The sequence below is a fragment of the Astatotilapia calliptera genome, chromosome 18 (assembly GCF_900246225.1).
Source record: "Astatotilapia calliptera chromosome 18, fAstCal1.2, whole genome shotgun sequence".
Classification (NCBI taxonomy): Eukaryota; Metazoa; Chordata; class Actinopteri; order Cichliformes; family Cichlidae; genus Astatotilapia; species Astatotilapia calliptera.
Window position 1 is genome coordinate 21,634,850 of NC_039319.1, and position 19,261 is coordinate 21,654,110.

General features: G+C 42.2%; 3 protein-coding genes across 4 annotated transcripts; all 3 read left to right on the forward strand.

Moving 5' to 3' along the window:
• Positions 1-291: 291 nt before the first annotated feature.
• On the forward strand, positions 292-3,635 carry uqcr11 (ubiquinol-cytochrome c reductase, complex III subunit XI). The gene is made up of 3 exons (XM_026148889.1): positions 292-444; positions 1,105-1,235; positions 3,274-3,635. Exons 1-2 carry the CDS (start codon positions 395-397, stop codon positions 1,223-1,225), a joined length of 171 nt encoding a protein of 56 aa, XP_026004674.1. The 5' UTR covers positions 292-394; the 3' UTR covers positions 1,226-1,235; positions 3,274-3,635.
• A 381-nt stretch (positions 3,636-4,016) lies between these two features.
• LOC113010065 (methyl-CpG-binding domain protein 3-like) lies at positions 4,017-12,597 on the forward strand. Its single transcript, XM_026148888.1, has 7 exons — positions 4,017-4,502; positions 6,258-6,414; positions 8,210-8,347; positions 8,577-8,667; positions 8,762-8,939; positions 11,648-11,794; positions 11,910-12,597. Exons 1-6 carry the CDS (start codon positions 4,489-4,491, stop codon positions 11,787-11,789), a joined length of 720 nt encoding a protein of 239 aa, XP_026004673.1. The 5' UTR covers positions 4,017-4,488; the 3' UTR covers positions 11,790-11,794; positions 11,910-12,597.
• Positions 12,598-13,374: 777 nt separating this feature from the next.
• On the forward strand, positions 13,375-19,034 carry LOC113010064 (RNA-binding protein MEX3B). Of its 2 annotated transcripts, none has more exons than XM_026148886.1 (4): positions 13,375-13,959; positions 14,489-15,056; positions 16,733-16,974; positions 17,076-19,034. In XM_026148886.1, the coding sequence occupies exons 2-4, from the start codon at positions 14,555-14,557 to the stop codon at positions 18,291-18,293; spliced, it is 1,962 nt and encodes a 653-aa protein (XP_026004671.1). In that variant the 5' UTR covers positions 13,375-13,959; positions 14,489-14,554; the 3' UTR covers positions 18,294-19,034. The 2 variants fall into 2 exon arrangements, with proteins under 2 accessions (XP_026004671.1, XP_026004672.1); XM_026148887.1 differs by having other exon boundaries at positions 14,492-15,056.
• Positions 19,035-19,261: the final 227 nt, after the last annotated feature.

The following is a 19,261-nucleotide window of genomic DNA, read 5'->3' on the forward strand; positions in this document are numbered from 1 at the left end:
AATACAGGTGCTATGCTGGATTGCTGCCTTGCCCCTGATTTTTTCTGTGCAACTTGGTACAATGCACGATTTAAAAAAACAAAACAAATAAAAAACAACACTTTTCGTTGCAAGCGCCATATAAAAAAGTCAAAAATGATTTTGTAATCGAAACGGGACTCATTTCATGAAACATTACGATGTTTTATAGATTTGCCACATAAAATCGTTACTATTTTTTTAGGTGCTTACAAGCGCGTCAAAAAATGTCTGTCTTTAATTATTAAAGGCTTTTATTTCTTAAGTAAGCGGAAGTACCTCTTGCGCTTGCGCACTAGGCTGCCGAGAAACTGGGAAGTGCTTCCAATCTTTTAAAGTGGCACGTCCTGCGTAAGGATCACAAAATTCAGCCAAAATGATCGGTAAAGTAATCGGTCAGAAATATGTGGCCATTGCCAAGTCATGGTAAGAAGTTTTTACGTCGCGCCTGTGAGAAAAAGCGGAAAGAAATCGGACCTGTGCTTAAAAGAACCTCGATGTGTCCTTAGCTAGCATTAGCCGTTAACACAACTGAGGTCATAGTCGTAGGGACATACTGACTTTAGACTGTCTGTTGAAGATGTTATGATTTTTATGTATTAAAGCGAGTGTGAGCTATCTTTTCGTTATTAACTCTGCCTGTTCACAGAGGAGATTGGGAATCGCTTTTTTAAATACATCGAGCTAACAAATTAAACCATGTGATCTCGGGCGAAGGTTTTTAATGTTCTTAATAAATCTGCCGCAAAGGCTGCATTAAACTTTATCCCAACTGGATTAAGGTACAGGATCCCCTCTCCTAAACAGATAAAAGTAAAATGCTCTGGCATATTTTACCAAACAGAAGCAGGTGCAACAGATTTATTTGGGGGGGGGGGGTTAGTTACTTACATCATTTTCCAGCATGTTTATAGCTTCAGCAGATAAAAAGGCATCAACCCTTTTGTCTTCTTCTAATAACCGAAACCACTAAAATGAATATTTGGTTTTACCCAATAAAAATGTATTTCTCTCTTCGGTTTCATCAATCGATGCTGAAATTAATAGAAACACAACGGACAAATTTTCACTGTCTTCTCTCCACAGGCTCCCAACTATGGCAGTATGGGGAACAACTGGAGGTGTAGCCCTAGTGTACGTCACAGACTGGCGTTTGGTTTTGGATTATGTCCCCTATATCAACGGCAAATTCAAGAACGATGACTAACATGTGTCAGGTTAGTCCAAAGAATGGCAGCGTGAAACAGTCATTCGGGAGATTATCATGCACCGTTGAATAATAAATAATCATTTAACAAGCAGGAACCACATCCTAAGTTGGACTGACAGTGCTTAACAGAATAACAGGTGGCGTAAAGGTAGATCTAGGCTTGAGACTTCAGTGAGGACCAGGCATCCCCCGAGTCAGTGATGATAGTTCCAAAGACTTTACAAATTGTAGTGAATATATAATTGGTTTGTTAGCGATGACCAGCGGCCCATAAACCAACGGGGAGTCCTTTATGTGAAGTTGACATAGCTGCATGAAAATGAGAACAAACAGCTTATCATGAAGCATATAAAGTGATAGAACATAAAGGGTGTGGGTGTGTGTGGGGGGTTGACCCACTCCTGAAATTCAGAGAAGTTCTGTCTAATTCTGCAACGTAATATGCAGCTTGTTGCAAAAATAACTGATCAGGCTACTCAGTACCAGTTTTACTTTTATGTTGACTTTAAACTTGTTTGAACAGGCAAGAATCACATTTCTCATGTGTGGCATTGTGTAACACTAAATGTTTTCAGCTATCTCTAACAGCACACGTGCGTGATGCTCAAAACAAACACATTCAGAAATATTTTGTTTTTTAATAATTATTCTTAACATCTTTTGGGATAATTCAAACTGCTCAAGTCTAGCTTTGGTTTTCAGTAAATTTTCTTGACATTGTGGATGTCCAGTCTACAGAGGGATGTATGTGACTTTAAAGAAAACAAGTCCCAGTACCACAGTCACGGGTTTGTTGGGGCCAAAAGTCGAGTCTTTCAGCATACTTAGGTCTTCAAGCGAACAATTTTGAGTCAAGTGAAACACAGACTCATTTCTTCCAATGCATACAGACCAATCATGAGTACTCACTCCCCAAAATCAAATTGTGAGCCAAGAAAAACCTACAATATTACATGTTTGTTGGGCATAGATATATGTTTTTCCTGTTTACTGACCCAGCACACAGGCTGTCTATATAATGGTAACAGTCATGCCTCAATCCAGAGGTAAAAGCATCACTGGGTGGAGTATTAGCCCCCCGTTTCCCAAATAGATTCTTTATTAAGTATTGCCTGAACCGCATGACTCAACCGAACAGGATGGGACACTACATTAATATCAAAAACAAACAAGCAGACATACTGTGATTTCCGAAACAAATGTCCGGAGTCGGAGCTGAGATTGAAAAGTCTTCAACTGATGGGAAGGAAACAATGAAGCGGTTTGTCATGATGAGCTCTGTAAGTGCTTGTCGTAATAATGTGAAGATTGAAAATGTGATTACTAAATGTGAGATGTCATCTGACACAAAGCTGCCAGGCGATCTTTTGGTTTCATTTATTTCTCAGTTACAAAGCAGACATTCAGAAAGGCAATGAACAAATTCAGGAGCTCATTATGGTCAGTCACTGGAAAACCCTAGTCATAAAAAGACTTTCTGGTCTGATCAAATTAAAGGGCTTTAGCATGAATTGTGCCCTGGAAAAACAGGGGCACATTTCATCAGCTTGCTAAAAGAAAGTATTGACAATTGTGGCGACATACTCATTGATATATTTTATTTTTCTTTCCAGTTTGTTTTTGTATGTGATTTTTGTTTTTGTCATATTGTATCTTGTTGTCCTTAAAGGTTTGGTTGCTTTAACATAGTAATCTGCAGATGTTTGGGATAAATAAATTAATAACTTAAATGAAACTGGACAGTTCAGAGAGGACACAAGACCAGAATTAAGGAAAGTGGCCTGTTTGAGACTGTATTAGGCAGCTTCTAATGAAAAGACTGTGACCACTGGAAATTTAAAACTCATAGGCATTAACTTTGAATTGGTTCATTCAGTTGATGTTGAGTCAATTTTGAATGATGGTTTCAAACGAGAAAAAAATTACAGTTAATAAACAAAAATGCTTTAATATTCCATTAAGTTTTTCTTTTCCGCTTGCCCTCAGCATCCAGCTTTGATAATTTCTTGAACACATTATAACACATGTACCTTCCTCCTCCTCAGGTCAGCGCTGTTTTTTCTTTTTACACAAGGACCTACAGAGAGACCACACACTGCTGCAGCCAGGACCTTCCACTGCATGGCAGGCCACCAGAGACCATCATTCTCACCCTCCAGCTCATTCAGCATTGAACTGTTGACTACCAACGTCCAATGAAATGATCCTTGGGTTTGGCTTTTCAGCGTTCTTCTGCCAGTAAAAATATGAACAGACGAAGAGGAAAACAGTAACGATTTAAACGTGCATTTGGTTTCTTTCCCTGTTCAGATTAAGGACGTGTATTTATTGTAATCATCTGTGGTCTGTGGGTCAAATTTGATTCTTGATTTTTGTGAGAAGTAAAGTATCTGTGATTTCTCCTATATTATGGCTGTTTATGGATTTATTTAATTTGCTTGTGTTCCTGCTGAAGGTAAATGTGCATGAAGCAAATTTAAAAACAGCCTCTCTTACTCATCCTCATAACTGGTCACAATGAAAAGTACTGACAGTTTCACTCTTTTGTTAAAAAGCTATAAAATATCAAGGCACTTAATATTTTTATTAACAGCTGGGTAATTTTTAGAAAGCTTTTTTTTTTTTTAAACTTTTTCCATCTCCTTTTACAAAACGTGGTGTAGTAGAAAATACTGGTCCTACACATTAATACATTTTCAATTCTATACAAAGTGAATAGAAAATGTATTAATGTGTAGGTAACAGTTTAACAATTAAACAAAATAAATAAAGTCCGTTAAACTTGGATTTTAATCTAGCTGGCCTACCTGTTACAGCATCAAACTAGTGCAATTGCATTATTGTATTGTGTCATTAGACTTTAAATACAGACCGTTTATCCAGAAATATCCAGTTCACAATAACTAAAAACAAATATCATTTTACAATTAAGTAACATATTTTCCCATAAATGCAGTTTTGAGTACAATTATGAACACGATGAAAACGTTACAGTGTCAAAACTCTGTCACAGTTACTTTCCGCCTATGACACAGCCCACGTGAGACCTGCGCGAGCTTTACTTTCGGACTACTTTACAGCGTGTGACGCATAAGTTACTAATACGGCGGAGTGATCTGTACTCGAGATCTGCAAGATCTCGAGCTGAGACGGACAGCTAGCAGACAAAATTCATGCCTGTGGTAATATTAATAAGGTAGTGAAGTTTTTGTCGTTTATTAGCAAAAATTAGGGGCAGAAATATTGAGACAGCCGGGACCATGGAAAGAAAAAGGTAGGACTTTGTCATGTTTAACCGAGTGAGTTATTGTAATAACGAGGAAATGCACGCACGCCTGCATACATCCGTGGGGCACTTTAGAAACGCTCATCAGTAAATGAATCGATCTGGGGAGGTTTAATTAATTTATTTGCAGCATTACTTTTGTAGCTAAAAGTTGGCTTTAAAGCGGGTGGAGTTCGTTTGGTTTAAAATACTGCAGCTTCAAGCAACAATTGACACGCTATTTGCTACGACTTTGACGTCCCGGTGCTGCTAGCTTGATTAGCTAGCTAAGTTTCATTGTTTACACACGCTTGACTTGCAGTGCGCAGGCCCGTCACAGCTACAGCAGCACGAGCGCTCCAAACTTCACGTGGGGCTCACCATGAGTACGCTTCAGACACGCTTCAGTTAGAGACGGTCAAACAAAAACAACCACGTGGATATTATCAGCTACTGCTGGTCAGACCGCTTTTAACCACAGGGTGGGCTACAGAGGTGCCTGAATGACGTCTCTCGACTTGTTGTCAGCACACCTGTTGGGGTCCCGTGCTCGACAAGTTATTTTATAATATTTCTTTGAAAATATCTTTTTATGTCATTGTGTATTTGGAGTTATAGGCTATATGAGTCTACGTTATTGTGCCTACTCAGTGTTTACTTAATTTAAATTGCAACACATCTGTTTTGTTAGATGTGTTGCAATTTCTGATTCCCTTTTGATTCCCTTTTGGCCAGGCCTCTTGAGAAGGTTGTACAAAACCCTTAAGTACTTTCTGGATCAAAATGGCTCGATGTCATTCATGAGAGATTTCATGAGGAATTTAGAACAGTTTAAATATCAGTAGTCAATTTTTGACAGATGGTCACTAATATCTGACAAATCGTTTCACTTTCTTTTAGTGTAAAGGAGTGTAAATGCACATTTAACAAATCATTCATTTGTACTCCGGTCATGATTACACAGTTGTCTTCAGAAAAATAAGTGCAAGTTTAACAGTGCCAATGTAGTAAGTCAAATGAAGCTAAATGCACAGCTGCGTTTATGCCCACCTTCACAATTTTCATGCTAACAAAAAAACAAAACACATCTACTGGGGTGGCCCCAGATACCATTTCGAAGCGTGGCTCTGTCAAAAAGTTTATTCAAAAAAGTAACTGAGAGTGTCTGTGGAGTACTAAACTCTTGGACATCCCAGTTAAAAATAGTGGAATGAACCCAATGACCCGCCTGAGTTAAATGCAATTTTTTGTTCTAACTTTGTTTCTATACAGTGTTCAAATGTGATTATAAAAACAGCTGTGTTGATGCAGAAGAACTGTGTATTCAGACTTTTTTTCCTTTGATCAGGAATCAGTTAGTAATGGGCAAGCGCCTGTTTTTATTCTTGTATATAATGAAGTCTTTATTGTATTATGGATACAGTAGAATTCATTGAGTGTTTTTTATCTGACTTATTAATATTATTTCCTATTTAATTGAGCTGCTTTTGTGGATTTATTTTTTTATTTTTTTACACCGACTTTAATTTTGACATGTTTTATTTATCTAACTATTTTACTTTATTTAAGCTGTTTTGTTATATGTTGGGTTTAATGTTTGGGCTGCTCTCACACAGGACTTTCTGAGCTTGTGGGATAAATATTCAAGTACTTGTTGTTTTATCTTAAAGAATTGTACCTGCTATAAGCAGAACTGATGTATCTGAAATACTGTTGATCCCTGGTGGATGCTTGTTTTGATGGTTTTTCTGTTTTTCTTTCTAGTCTACCTGTTAAGCGTATTCTCAACAAGCCGCAGATATTCCGCGGCAGCCCTCACACTGATGTGAATGCTGGCCACTCCCGGGGCGAACAGTCACTCCTGATCAAGGGGCAGCGCAGCAGGCACAACCATCTCTATGACATCAGCCATCAAATAAGGGTAAGACAGTTTGGTCTCTGGTGTTTATGAGGCTTAAAAATGTATACCTGTAAGTTTAAGTTGTGCTTCTTCATATTTAGTTTAACTGCATACATCTGTCCAAAAAACAGAACAACAACTAAATCCTTTGATTCTATTTGCATATGCCATATAAAAATGTCATTTTTTGGAAGAAAAAGTTTTCTTAAATGCAAAAATATATAAATAATCTCAAGTACAGTCAAATAAAATAAGATGCGTATGCAGCACATCAGTTTCATGCTGTTGGAATCATGTTAAACTGCATTGTCCCTTTTTAAATAAATAAATAAGAAAAAAATATATTAAGCTAAACTAAATAAAAATTTACTATTACTCTGTCTTCCTTGAAGGCTTTCTGACGTTAATAGGAGGCTGTAAGGCATCAGCAAGTTGTATAGTTTAACCAGTTTGGTATCAGTTCAGCTGCATATTTTAATAAAACTTCTGGAGGCTTACTGCAGATTTTTTGCTGTATATAATAACGGTGGAGGATGGAGCAGCTACAAACTTCGCTTTTCTTCACATCAAGTTTGTTGATCAGGTTCTTTGATGAAGGACTCCCGCTAGCTTTTTCCCACTAAAGGTTTAATGGTGATTACAGGAACAGCGCTCCTCTTTTGAACGCTGGAAACATGTTTTCTTTCAGTCAACCTGAGCTCACCGTCTCTGTAACAGCTTGGCTTCTTCGCTCTCCACGTTGTTTAAACAGACTCCGACTCCTCGTTAAAGTGTGCCAGCATCATCATCACTGCTGCTGTTGTTTTATCAGTGCTTACGTTTAAAAACTGGGGTCGGTGTCTAATGTTGTCAAACTTTTTATTCATACGCTGCTGCTGAGTACGTTTCTATTGCAGGACTGTTTAGTCGCAAATGTGGGTGAAACGCTCATGTTTCCATAGTGACATAGTCATGCATTAAAAGAAGTATCGAAGTAACAAATTTGTGTTGAGAATTTTTTATAATCAAAGCTAGAATTTTTATTCTTTGTGGCTAAAATAAGAGTAATTTCAGTCCTGAATTATTAGCTCCAAGTCTGATTTTTGCCACTTCATTTGAGTGTTTGTCATAAACATCATAACCAAAAGCACAGCTCATCAGGCTGTACACTGATCACACTGTCTGCCTGAGGCCTTTTAGCAAACTGTGGTTAAAATTTCATGACCGTCACAGGAACCTCTCTGTCATGAAGCCATCACAGATGAATTGCAGTAAAAACAGACTTGAGTCTGACGTGCTCACTTGTTCGCTTTAACCTACGTAAGGAAGTTTTTCTCTCGTGAATTCCTAACCTGAAATATCCAATTTGCACATGATTTTTGGATGGTAGATTATTACCTCTTGACATTTGAAACCTGTCGTTATTTCATAGTTGCTATAGAGTGCATTGTGTCCTTCACCAGTAAACCTCCCCCAGAGATGAGGTTTTATGATTGACCGTTGACTGTACAAGTGGTAAATGTTGTAAAATTAACATCATTACAGCCTTTTATGTCTACTGTTAAGCTGAAGGATAGGTGTTTTCCTTGTAGCTATTTACTGCATTTTTGTTTTCATGCCACATTGTGTCATAGTAGTCATTCCATTGCCTTGTAATGTTTTTATAGCCTCTTCACAATTAAATACGGGATGCAGCAGCCACTGCTATACAAGACTGACAGCAGTAAAAATAAAGCAGTAGGATAACTGTTGGCTTTAAAAGTGGCTCTTTTTAAGTGTCATTAAAAAACAAATCTGTTCATATAGTAGAAAACTAACTTACAGTTCTCTCTTAAAGGCTAAGCCTGATTTAAACACAACGCTGCCAGTTCGACAGACAGCTTCCATCTTCAAACAGCCAGTGACCAAAGTAACAAATCACCCCAACAACAAGGTGAAGACGGACCCCCAGAAGGCTGTGGAACAACCAAAACAAGTAAGTCAGAAGCAGAAAAGGTGTGTCAAGTGTTTGTTTGTTTTCTAATGGTAATTTAATTTTGTGTGTGTGTGTGTGAGTGACTGACTGACTGACTGACTGACTGACTGACTGACTGACTGACTGACTGACTGACTGACTGACTGACTGACTGACTGAGATGTTCAGTTTTGGAAACACTGTGCCTAAAATACACAAAAGGTATCTTCCTTTTTGCTTCACTCTTTAGCTGTTCTGGGAGAGGAAGTTGAGCGGATTAAATGCATTCGATATAGCAGAAGAGCTGGTCAAAACGATGGATCTCCCCAAAGGCTTGCAGGGTGAGGTTAACCTTTAAAACTTATCCGTCACATATAATTCAAACAGAAATAATTCTACCAGGTTGACCCATACCACCTGATTTTCTCTTCTTAGGGGTGGGGCCTGCATGTTCAGACAAAACGCTGCTCTCTGCGATCGCCAGCGCCCTGCACACCAGCCCGGCGCCCATCACGGGACAGCTCACTGCTGCGGTGGAGAAAAATCCAGGAGTCTGGCTCAACACTGCGCAGCCTCTCTGCAAAGCCTTTGTAGTGACTGATGATGATATTAGGTGAGATACTTTCATATTTAACACAAAGGAGTTCTGATTTTCTAACTGTAATACTAAGTGATATTATTCATGCATAGGAAACTGATGAAGGCTTGAGTCTGCTGCTGGTGGCTTCTTCTGTGAAGGGTGTCAAATGTAAATCAAGTGCACTCTAAAAGTGCATTTCAACATGTTCCACCACTACCAAGCAGTGAGGTGGTGTTTCTTTTTTCTTGTTGGGCACATGCTGCTGTTTTCAACAATCAATGGCTTGACTGTCAGTGACTGTTTTCTGTTCTCATGTAGCGTACGCCACCACAGTGACAGGTTCTCACAAAACTCTACATGATGAGCTTCAGTTTTGGAATCATTTGGATTTTTCTTTTAAAGGAAAAACTCCTAATGCTAAGGCTCCGGTTGCCCAGGTAACCCTCTAATGTTGGGGTTGCTGAGGCACTCTGTTTAGGGTAAAATCATGTAATCAATTTATTCTTGGAGCGGTCTAGAAACCAAAACTGACCACCATGTATTGACAAATGCACAGTACTCTTCACACTCATAGGTTGTTGCATCCATCACTCACCTCGAAATTTAGAGAAGTTTATCCTGCAACCCGCCCAGTTTGCGTCACTACAGGGGGTTTCTTTTGTTTGTCATCTTTTTTGACTACTGCTTGTAGTTGTTTGCTGAATGTCCCAGACTTTCTGTGGTCGTTACAAATCACTTCCTGTGTGGAGATGGCTTTAAGGTGTATATTGTCAAAAGGCAAAGGCTTGTGACCAGTTTAAAGTAAGAAATAAAATGAAAAAGGGCCTTAAAGCCTCAGACAACATTATCATTATTATTATTTAATCAGGAAGTGAAACTTCAGATTAAGAATCTCTTGTTTCTGTGAAGAACGCATCATTAACCCGGGGAGCTGAGCTCTTGGAGGGAAAAACTCCATACAAGGGGCCCTTGCTGGGTTCACACACTGGACTCCAATAGTAAAACCATTAAATAGGCTTTAAAATTGCATAGTAATGTCACTGAGGACATCAATATCTTGTCTGAAAAAGCTTTGTCAGAGCTGTCAACGGACAAATGCAACTGGTCTTGGTATTCACATTTAGTATAAGCTGGTAGCCGGTCACTTGACCTGTGAGCGCAGACGTTTTCTATTCCAGTGACACAAGAATACAGCTTTAAATTCAGGCTCAACATATAGTGAATCAGCACTTTGTACCTATTTACTGAAGCTCCAGCTAGTATGCTATAGCTGATGATAAAAAACTTGTGCACTGCCAAAACCAGCGCACTTTATTTTTATTGCAGGAAAGTAGATGTTTGACTCTCGGAGCGTTCTGAACCAAGGACATTTCATACTGAGAAACAAGTGTTACACACTGAAAACTTGGGACAGTTGTATCACAAGTCACCATTATTATTTTGCTATTTGACCTTCAGTTCAGGCACATTATTATATAAATGTTAGAAAAGCAAACTAAATTCACTGTGTTCAAAAGTTCAATCTTGAGATTTACTTTGTGTTCTGCTTCTCTTTTATGGCTTTGTAATGAGTCATACTTTGCATTTATACTCTTATACCAAATTGAACTATGGTGTCTTTTTATGGGTCACTGGTGAGAACAGCAAATCAGCCTCAGTCCATTTAGCAAAAAGCAAGATAAAATGCAGATATGTGGTTTTTCTTTTTCTTTTTTTTTTTCTTTTTTTTTGGAAACGTGACCACTAACCATGTGACGTTAACTTATCTATCATTTTGGAAGTGTGACAATCATGGTCACAATGTATGATCAAGTGACTAAGGACCCAGTCACACAGGCCTTGAGACCAGTCTGTGACCACCTGGCAACCACTTGTCACTAGGAGAAAATGTGTGTTACTCAGCCAGCAGGCAGAAAGCTCCCTGTCCTTGGTCTCGAGTGATGTGTGTATGACCTCAGGTGAGAAACAAGAATAGAGAACAGGGCTATTTCTTTGTATATTTAATGGGAACCTGTTATTCTGACTTTTATTCTTGGACTCTGCTAAAATAGATTTGCATAACTTGAGTGCATGAGTCAGCTGTTTTACCTTATCTTCTCTGAAGGCCACCCTCACTTTATGCCACCTGTCTGCTGATTGGCTGCCCCTCAATCGCATACGGTTTGAAGAGCACGGCTCTGAAGCTGCTGTGTTCAGACATAAATGTGTTTCTGAGATCGTATCAAAGATTTGCCCTGTTATTGAGTGTGCATACATACATACATACAATCCTCCTTCACCAGTGACATTAATTTCCCAAAACATGTTAGCATTTTTAGTTATTGTAATGATGTGCAAAGTTTTCTAGACTGAAGTGCTCATATTAAAATTTAGAGCACACGTTTCCATGTATAAGTCATAAAAACAGACTCAATCTCCACAGAGGAGATGCACATTTCTTCTGTGTTCATGTGTTGGATGTATCATCTACAGTTATCAAGCTTCATGTCTCTGGGAATTGAATGTATTTATTTTTTTATTGCTTATTTTGGGTCTGAAAATGAAATGATTTTCTGGAGTGAGCAAAAATAAATAAATAAAAATCAGCCTCCCTCTAAGGTCACGTGGTGGGCTGAGGTGTAGTGTGCGGCTCTTTGGTGGACATCAAATGATTTGCACTTTTCCTTCCCTGAAACTTTTTTCAAGTCGTGAAAGACGTTATGTCATTAATGTAATTATGTGTTCTTGTCTGTGCCCCTCAGGAAGCAGGAGGACCTGGTGCAGAATGTGAGGAGGCGGCTCGAAGAAGCCCTTATGGCTGATATGCTGGCTCATATAAAAGACACCGCTGCAGATGTAGAAGCAGAGGTGAAGGGTGAGCAGGTGGAGAAGGAGGAGTTATAGCCAAGGTACACAGAAAGGCAGTAATCACTACAGTATGGCTGAATTTCTCATGGTTAATTGCATTTAATATGACCTACAGTATATTCCTAAACAAGTAACTCTCCTCTATCTCTCCCACAGACTTGTTTGAGACATTTGCTGGTAAAGTCTTTTCAATGCTCGAATTAACGGCTCCATGAAGGTTTGTATGCAGTTAAACTGAAGCAGACTTTATATGCAGACATTCTGCAGATTTTTTTTCCTAACCTAAACAAAGACTGTGGTCTTTAATTTTTTTGTTTTTTAAACATATGACCTTATAATCCTGTAAGGGTGCTCTGAGTTTTCATTTTTACCTCTACTAAAGTCCGGCAGCTGGTTATGGTGCTCTACACAATGCAGTGTTATGTTTAGTTAACAGCTGTTTAAGCTCAGTGTTGAAAACGCAAACCTTTATGTACACGACTGATCTGTGTGTGTGTTACATTTTAATTGGTTTTAAGAAGTGTTTTTATTTCCTGCTATTGCTTTTTATGTTTTACTGACACTGTAAGTTAGCATGTCATGTTTGAAAGCATAGAAATGCAGCAGTATTTTTACATGCCTCTGGATGGTGATGATTACAGTTTCACGGTTCAAACTTCTTTTTTTTTTTTGGTCACAATAATTTGAGTTTACATAGCTTTGAACATGAAGCCATGGTATTTGTATTTTCACTATTCTTTGAACAACTACTATTGCATTTCAGTAAAAGGTGCGTTCCCTCGGATCATACAAACACACTGCTGATGTACTGTTTTCTGTCAAATAAAGGCATTTTTCTTATGTGTCCTTTTGTATGTTTGTTTGTAATTAGTGTCTGTTAAAGTGATACCTACAAAAAACGAACTTTAATGTCCCCACAGGACAAATTTTATTAAACCGTATCCATCCAGGTCATAGGAGAGCAGTGTAAGCAAAGACACCCACACCACCCATCCCCAGCCACCACCTCCAGCTCTTCAGAGGGGATAGCAAGCCATCCAGGGGATACAATCCCTCTAGCATATATCCTTCTCCCACCTCACCTAGGAGGCATGCTGGTCAAATGCTAACCACCTCAGCTGGCTCTACTCTGAGTCCTTCCTGTATAACCTTTCAGATAGACCATGAACCAAAAGACAGCCTAACATTCGGAAATAGTTTCTTTATATCGATGAAGAAAGGGAGGGGGGTAATAAATTAGTATATTCCTTTTGTCTGTGTTGGCAGTGGAGGGATCTCTACACCCATGTAACCCTTCATTCTTAAATAAGATAAATCAGTCAGCATTAGTAATAAATTTCATCTTTGTGCCTCTGACTAAAGGTATACAAGGAAGCATGCCGATGTGGGGTTTTTTTAAAACATGTATGCGCTTATATAAAAATAACTTCAATCGAAACCCCTTGAACAACCCTGTGCCGCGTTTATGAGTTTGGTTATTTTTTTAAACAAATATCTTAGAAAGTAACTACTAGTGCATGAGCATCGCTCAGTGATGCTGTTGGACCACCCCAAACACCTCATTGGTAGCCATGATGAACACACCCAACCGTGGTCACATTTTTCTAAACGTATATCAGTGCCTTAATAGTTACGCTACAAAAACCTCCACGGAAGAGGAGAGTGAAATAGTGCTCTGACAGACCCGGCGGGGGTGACAGTAGCCCAGACTGCTGTGCGTTGATGCTCTCCCCTTGCTTCATGTGGCCTTTGAACTCATTGTTGTGTCGCGGGTGACGTCAGTGCCGTGTGCGGGAGACGGAGCGGCGTGCGCCTGGCGAGACAAAGGCGGCGGACCGACCGGGGTCAGGCAGGCAAGAGCAGCAACAGAAAGCCGAGAATCACTGTTTTTTTTTTTTTTTAACTAAAAGATAACCGCTAACCTTGGACTTCAGTTGAGCTCTCCCTGACGCTGGGAGAAATGAAGAGGCAGTGACACTCCTGTGGAAATCTCCTGGAGGAGGAAAAACAACAGTGCCCTCTTTTCGGTTTTAAACGTTTTTTTCTTCTTCTCCTCAAACGCCCCCCTTTCGGTTTGCTAGTTAGCCGAACCGCTAGCTCCTAGCGCTGCACAGCACAGGTCTCCTCCTTCAGTCTGCTCCACGTCTTTCCCTAAAGAACTGGGCTACGAGTGAAGAGAGGACTTCATCGACAAAACGTAGATAAGGTAAGTTCTCGTGGTTTCCGCACGTATTTAATTTTAAAAAATAACACGGCAGTCTGTGAATGTGAACACAAGTTCGACTGTCAGAACAGAGCTAAAGCAGCTAACCGCGGCGCTCTCAAACAAAGAGGTCGACAACGTGACTGAGTGCCGACTGTGTGGAGCTAGCCTGCTAGCTTTTGATTCTTGGAGCTAACAACAGCTCATTTATCTGTTTATTGTTTTTAAATTTACGTTTAAATTCGGACAGCACACACCGGACCGGCTGGAGTCGGCACCGAAAAGGCTCGGGAATATACTGTGTGTGGTTGTGAGGACGGGCAAAACAGTCAACCTCCTGGATGAGCTCAGTTGTCAGACAAACAGCAACAACAGACAAAGCAAAGGCGCTCAAATCAATACTGTTAATGCGCGTTGTTATTGTTGGGTGATCTGAGGCTCCACGGTGCTCTGTTACACTCGTATTTTGTGTGTTTTAATAGAAGACATGGAAAAACCTTTTATTTTTATTGTTGTTTTCTTTGAATTTCAGTAGAGGGTGAGCGGACTCCCAACAAAACAGGCATCCGTGATCTGATGTGAGATCCACGGAGAGACTATGCCTAGCCCTTTATTTCACCCCGAGATTATGGACCACGACGTGGTGATCAGCAGCCAACACAACGGGGTCGGTCTGTCCAGGGAGACTGATCAGGAGTCCCGGGAGGAGGACCACCAAGAGGCGCTCCGCTTCGCCCTGGACCAGCTGTCACTGATGGCCATGGAGAAGGTGGACTGTGGGGGCGGCGGAAGCAGCGGGCTTGTGGACAGCCTGGATGGGACCCAGGGTCCGGGACCCGAGAATTGCAACGGTGTGAGTGGAGGGGGGTTCGTGGATCTACAAATGCTGGACCATCCCAGCGGGTCTCGGGACTCTCCGACGTCCTGCTCTCCATCCCCGGAGTACTATGGCTCAGGGGGGTACCACATGGCCGGCTCCCATGCCATGCTCCACGGGGAACCAAACTCCGTCCTCTGCAGCAGGAAAAGAAGTGTCAACATGACCGAGTGTGTTCCCGTCCCCAGCTCCGAGCATGTGGCTGAGATAGTGGGCAGACAAGGTAAGGCTGTGCCGTTGAGCAGCTTGTTCTTTGTTTGGGTGACTGCCTGGTGAGCTGGGTCTGTGAACTTCAGCTGTCTGAGCTTGATGTTGTGGTCGGGCTGCACTTCCCTCTCCTGCTCTTCAGTGGCAGCATAATGCGGATACTCCACTGAAATGAAATGCCGCTGTAGTATTTGTGATTTTTTGTTTGTTTTGTTTTTTTAAATCAGCAATTAGACAATGCTCTGACAGAGGGTGAGGGAGTGAGCGTGGCTGAGTGGGAAGGGAGGGGGAGGGGAGGGAGAGGGTCAGACAAAGCGGCAGATTGTCGGGAGTCTGGACATGTCTAGCAGCCTGCACCAAACAAAGGAAATATCGCGTAATGTGTAGATTTTCTTCGTACCGCAGATCACAGGCGGCACTGAACTCACACCTTCACCTCATACATGCGTTTGTTATATTTGCTCCTCAGAGCAGATGTGAGGCTGAAACGGGGCAGCAGCAGACGCACAAACACGGGACTGGGCGGTGTTACGCCCTGCACCCAGCTCAGTCTGCCGCTGCTGCTGCTTGCCGCTACGTTTATACTCGAGATGATTTCTTTAATTATGATTTCTATTCGGATGTGTCCTACACTTTAAATTTAGTCAAGCCGTGGGTTTGTTTTTCCCGTTGCGCTCGCGCTAACGTTACAGCATTGTTCTCTTTGTTTGAAAAAGCCATGCTTTCTGCTTCCCAGAATGACATCACGCTCCGTGCGTCCTATTGGCCGCCGAGAATGAAGCGTCCGCATTTAAAGACACAGAGCGCAGTGTGGATGCTGCTGCTGGGAGGAGGCATGCAGTGCAGCACTGATTTAATGTGGAGAGCTTCATGAAGACCTGCTGGCTTTACTGCCTGTTTCATAAAATGATCAGCACTACCTCAGTTTGAGCTGATGATAAAGGAATGGCTGATTATTTTTCATTTATGCTGTAGTTGTCGGTAAATTAGGTGCACTTTGTGTAGTTTGGTGGCTCTCTGACTGTGGAGCATACACCACTGTTGTGGGGTGTGGATTATGTCAGGAAAATGCTTCTCATTTTTACTGAAGTGTGTTTTTTGGCTTCTGATGCCAGAGTAAGTCTGAATTTATACTAATATAATCATGTTGTAGAAATGCTACTTTCAGCTCCTTCCTTTTTCACAAAGGGTCACCACAGCGGGCAGATATGCATATTTGATGTGGTAGACCTTTACACAGTTTACCCTTCCTGACACAACTTCAAAAGGATTTGTGTCTCCTCCTGGGACCGAACAGAGGAAATTACTTTATTTATCCTTGCGACAGACTGGCAATCTGTCCAGGTTGTACCCTGCCTCTCACCCTGTGGTAGCTGGGACAAGCTCCAGTCCCTCCACGACCCAATAAGGATAAGCGGAAAAGAATGGATAGATGGATATTTTATGGCAAATGTGTAAATTACTACACCAAAGTGCCAGGCGTATGTTACAAAAATATTTTTGATGTCAGGCTTTGAAATTTAGGCTAAAATTGGTGCTCTGCCTAATATAGCCCATTCATATTAGTGAGAGCAACTGAATTTTTGAAACTTTACAAAGTGAAGCATTCATAATTGTCAGCAAAATCAGATCAACTAATAAAACAAACAAAAAAAAACATTGCAGTTGATTGTGTGCTTCTGAATCTTCCAGGTTGTAAGATCAAGGCCCTGCGTGCCAAAACAAACACCTACATAAAGACTCCGGTGCGAGGCGAGGACCCTGTGTTCATCGTGACGGGACGCAGGGAGGATGTGGAGATGGCCAAGCGTGAAATTGTGTCTGCAGCAGAGCACTTCTCTATGATCAGGGCGTCCCGCTGCAAAGCTGGAGGGGGTGGAGGAGGCGGCTCCCTTCCCGGACCACCAAACCTACCTGGACAGACCACTATACAGGTGCAGTAGCCCTGCTGTGGTGCTGGGGTCATGTTTTTGCTTTTTGTCTTGTTTTGCTTGAAAATCAGCTAAAATATCCTTTTATTTTATCCCTGATCCAGGTTAGAGTGCCGTACAGAGTAGTCGGTTTAGTTGTTGGACCAAAAGGGGCAACAATCAAGCGCATCCAGCAGCAGACTCACACCTACATCGTGACACCGAGTCGAGAAAAAGACCCCGTGTTCGAGGTGACTGGGATGCCAGAGAACGTGGACAGAGCGAGAGAGGAGATCGAGACTCACATCACCCTGAGAACTGGAACCTTTGTAGACCTCCAGGGAGACAATGACTTCCACACTAATGGCACTGATGTCAGTCTTGAAGGCCTTGGTTCCCTGAGTGGGGGACTGGGAGCGACTTTGTGGTCCAGGGCAGCTAGCCACCATTCTGCCCCCCCTCCTCCTCCAACATCCCCACCTTCTGCTCTTTCCATGTCCGTACACCACTCGTCCGGCAGGAAGATGTCTTCATCGGTTCCCTATCACACGCACAATGGCGGGATGAGCGCAGACAGCTTCAGCACCGCCCGGAAGGCCACTGAGGGAGGCAGTCCCACTAGCCCTTTTAGCACAGGCTCCAGCAGCGCTGGGGGATTCACTTTTGGAGGCGATTCCACCCCAGGACTGCCTTCGTCAGACGAGCTGGGCTTCGAGTTCAGTGCTTCCAACATCTGGGCGCCTTTCGTCAACAGCGGATCGGGCAATAAGACGGGCAGCTCCTCTCAGCAGCAGCCTCTGCGTCGCAATAGCAGCGGCGTCAGCGCCGGCGCCATCACTCCACGATTGTCCCCGACTCTGCCTCAGGACACAGGCGTGGTCCCCCCTCTGGATCACCCACTTGCCCGTCGTGCTCAAAGCGACCCCCTCAGCACTCTCTCCTGGCTGCAGTCTGGCAACGCAGGCGGCGGCTCCTTCTCCGGAGCATCGAGCTCCAGCTCCGGCGGCTCATCGACCGGTTACTCCTCCTGCTCGGCCTCCTCCCTCCCCGGTGGGTCGCCTACCGACTCAGAGGGAGGCGGCAGCGGCGTGGGTCTCACCTCTGGGATTTTGAGCAGACTGAAAGGCAGCTCTGGCTCTGGGGTTGCGGCTCTGGTTGGAGTCAGCCCCGGGGTCAACAGGGACTGCTTCGTGTGTTTCGAGAGCGAGGTGACGGCAGCCCTGGTGCCCTGCGGCCACAACTTGTTCTGCATGGAGTGCGCTGGGCAGATCTGCCAATCAACAGAGCCAGAATGCCCCGTCTGTCACACTCCTACCACACAGTGCATCCGCATCTTCTCGTAATGTCCCGGGCAAAGGGAGGGGTGGTGGGGTAAAATTTGGGATGGGAGGGGAACGGCCCCAAGTGGGGCACCAGCTGCGGCAGAGACAATGGAAGGAGTCACAATAATAACCTTCACACACATGATGGACCATAATAAATGCATTAATAGAGATGACGATACTATAAGGATGCTGATTTATTGCTGGTAACTGTCGATAAATGATGATGATAATAATTAATAGTGACTTATTTTCAGAGTGAAGTTAATTGAAACTGGTCTGTAGACAGTTGGAGCTCAGCCAGTCTCTTGGTGTTGAACTTAACGGAAGGAAACTAGTGTCTTATCTCTCTTCAGGCCTTCTTTTTGACCCAGAGCGGCCCTTGCGGCTGCCTGCTGGTCTGTCTCAACATTTCTTCATTCTGGCTTCTTCTTCAGATCTCTGCCTGCTCTCTCTCTCTCTCGCTCTCTATCTGTCTCACAGCCTTTCTTTTTGACACTTTTATACTTAACAGATATTTTTCAATGAAGCTGTCGACGAGGCCTGCACTTTTCTACTCCCTAATTTTACTGTTCTCAACAGGGCACCGCCCGTTTCCAACAAATCCCTTTGTCCTTTGCTCTCACTCATGCTGTTGTGGCACGAAGTGGCAAGGTTCCTCTTTTTTTTCTGTAAGTTTGGGACTTTTCTCTCTGTTTTTATTTTAAAGATCGCTGTGTTGTCAGGCACCTAGAAGAACAATAAACCCAAGGGACCTCTTAAGGATCAATTCCAGTTTCTCTTTGCCACAAAAGAATAGCCATCAGTAAGTAAGCCAAATGAATGTTATTAATAGACATCTCTTGAGTGAATTCATGTTGGATGAGTCTGCCCCACATTTCAAATGTGGCTGTCGCATTGATTCACATTAATTTTCCTTTAATAGGTGAGAAACGTACCATACGTGAAGTAATGTGTTTGAGGTCAGGTCTCTGTGTTTGGGCAGCCTG